The sequence below is a fragment of the Poecilia latipinna genome, unplaced genomic scaffold (genome assembly GCF_001443285.1).
Source record: "Poecilia latipinna isolate Pla-1442-1.1 unplaced genomic scaffold, P_latipinna-1.0 Scaffold935, whole genome shotgun sequence".
Classification (NCBI taxonomy): domain Eukaryota; kingdom Metazoa; phylum Chordata; class Actinopteri; order Cyprinodontiformes; family Poeciliidae; genus Poecilia; species Poecilia latipinna.
Window position 1 is genome coordinate 146,845 of NW_015113551.1, and position 1,642 is coordinate 148,486.

At 40.1% G+C, this 1,642-nt stretch overlaps 1 protein-coding gene across 1 annotated transcript in view; it reads left to right on the forward strand.

Annotated features, from left to right (window-relative positions):
- The window catches only part of dpp10 (dipeptidyl peptidase like 10), a 37,074-nt gene that overhangs the window by 8,611 nt on the left and 26,821 nt on the right, over nucleotides 1-1,642 (forward strand). Inside the window, exon 4 of the mRNA XM_015049222.1 lies at nucleotides 1,016-1,068. Within this exon, the coding sequence (XP_014904708.1) occupies nucleotides 1,016-1,068 (53 nt within the window). The remainder of the gene's footprint in view (nucleotides 1-1,015; nucleotides 1,069-1,642) is intronic.

Below are 1,642 nucleotides of genomic sequence, written 5' to 3' on the forward strand. Positions count from 1 at the left end.
TTTTTTTTCTCAGATTCAACAAAAGTCAACAAAAAAGAAATCTCCTCACAAAAATCATAAACTAAAAACAAGAGGAGTAAAACGCCACCTGGTGGCCACAGCAACACAATACAGTGGAACAGAGTTAAATAAACAGAGATAAAAAGTATAACTTAACATAAAAACACATACCTGGAGGAGAAGGGTAAAAACAAATCAACCTCCTCTTCAACTCTCTCCCTGCACTCCAGCCTAAATGTGAGAATAAAACAATGTTCAACCGAACTGTGCTGGATTAGCACCGGTTGTTCGCGCCAAAATAAAAAAAGAAAATTATAATAAAACTGGTTATAAAACGTACAATGATGTACTGCAAAATAACACACTAATAAACAGTAATAAACATCATATGGTAATAAAACTTCAACATAAACAACAACATCCGTACAGAAAACAAACGTTTAACGCAGCAGAACAAGCTGAGGGCTGGACCGAGCTACGGAAGCCCAGGAGACACAAACGAGGCAGAGTGCAGAAGGGCGACCCCCGCAGGCAAAAACAACAAATAAAAATAACTGAATAAGATAAAATACACAAATTCTCAATCTAAAATTAATTATAAATTATAATTTAAAAAAGTACATTTGTAACTCTGTTACACAGCTATCTTCTAGTTAGCTGATTGTTCTGGTCAGAAGGGCCTGTGGTTCTGCAGAGAACGTTCCAGAACCCATCTGCTGCTTTGATGCTTTGAATGCCTGGCCACTTTATTAGGTACAGCTACAACATTTTCAGAGGTTTCCTGGTAGCTAGCGCTCCTCCCTTGGGTTGTGTTTAGGCGTTTGGACTCGTTTGGTGTAAAGACATTTGTCCTCCCTTCATCTCCACCCTGCAGACGCTCTCTGCCATGATGTGAAGTGAAACATCTCGCCATCAGCTGTCAGCATGCAGATGAGATGCCCCAGTCTGAATCAAAAAGCGGCTGCTCCGCCTGAGTATTTCCTGCTGATGTCGTCCTTCTCTGCTCTATCTGCAGGTTTACCGCCACTCCTTCATGGCGTCCTACAGCATCTACAACATCCACACACGGTGAGCAGCTGGACCACAACCTGCAGGGAAATGTTGAGACCTTCCTGCTAACCTCAGTTCACTGGGTTTAGATGGATCCAAGTTGTCTGTGGCAGCATGAGGAGTCTTGGAGCAGCTGAGCTACAGCAGCAGTTGGCCTGCTAGCTAACAACAAGAACCTTCAGGTCCAGTGTTCTGACTTTCTATCATACCTCGTAAATCCAGCATACCTTGTGGTAATGGGCACATCGATATTATGTTTCTTATAAATCCATCATACCTGTAGAAGTTTCATTTTGTGTGCTTTATTTCTTAGAAGGTAAATAAAAAAAATTAAATAAGAAAAATCTAGTTATTTCCATGCAGTGTCCAGAAAGAGGTGTTGTTCTGCTTGTTGCCTAACAGCTTCGGTCAGCATCCAGCGTTATTCATGCTTTTTTAGGACATATTCCGTGCAGTTTTCTAAAGAAATATTGAAATATTAAAAAGGTAGATTAGCTATAGCCTACTGACTACCAGGAAAAAATATATTGTTCAATCGCCATTTTTTAAAATCCCACAGTCTTTGTATGGTAATTAGATACTTATGTACTTA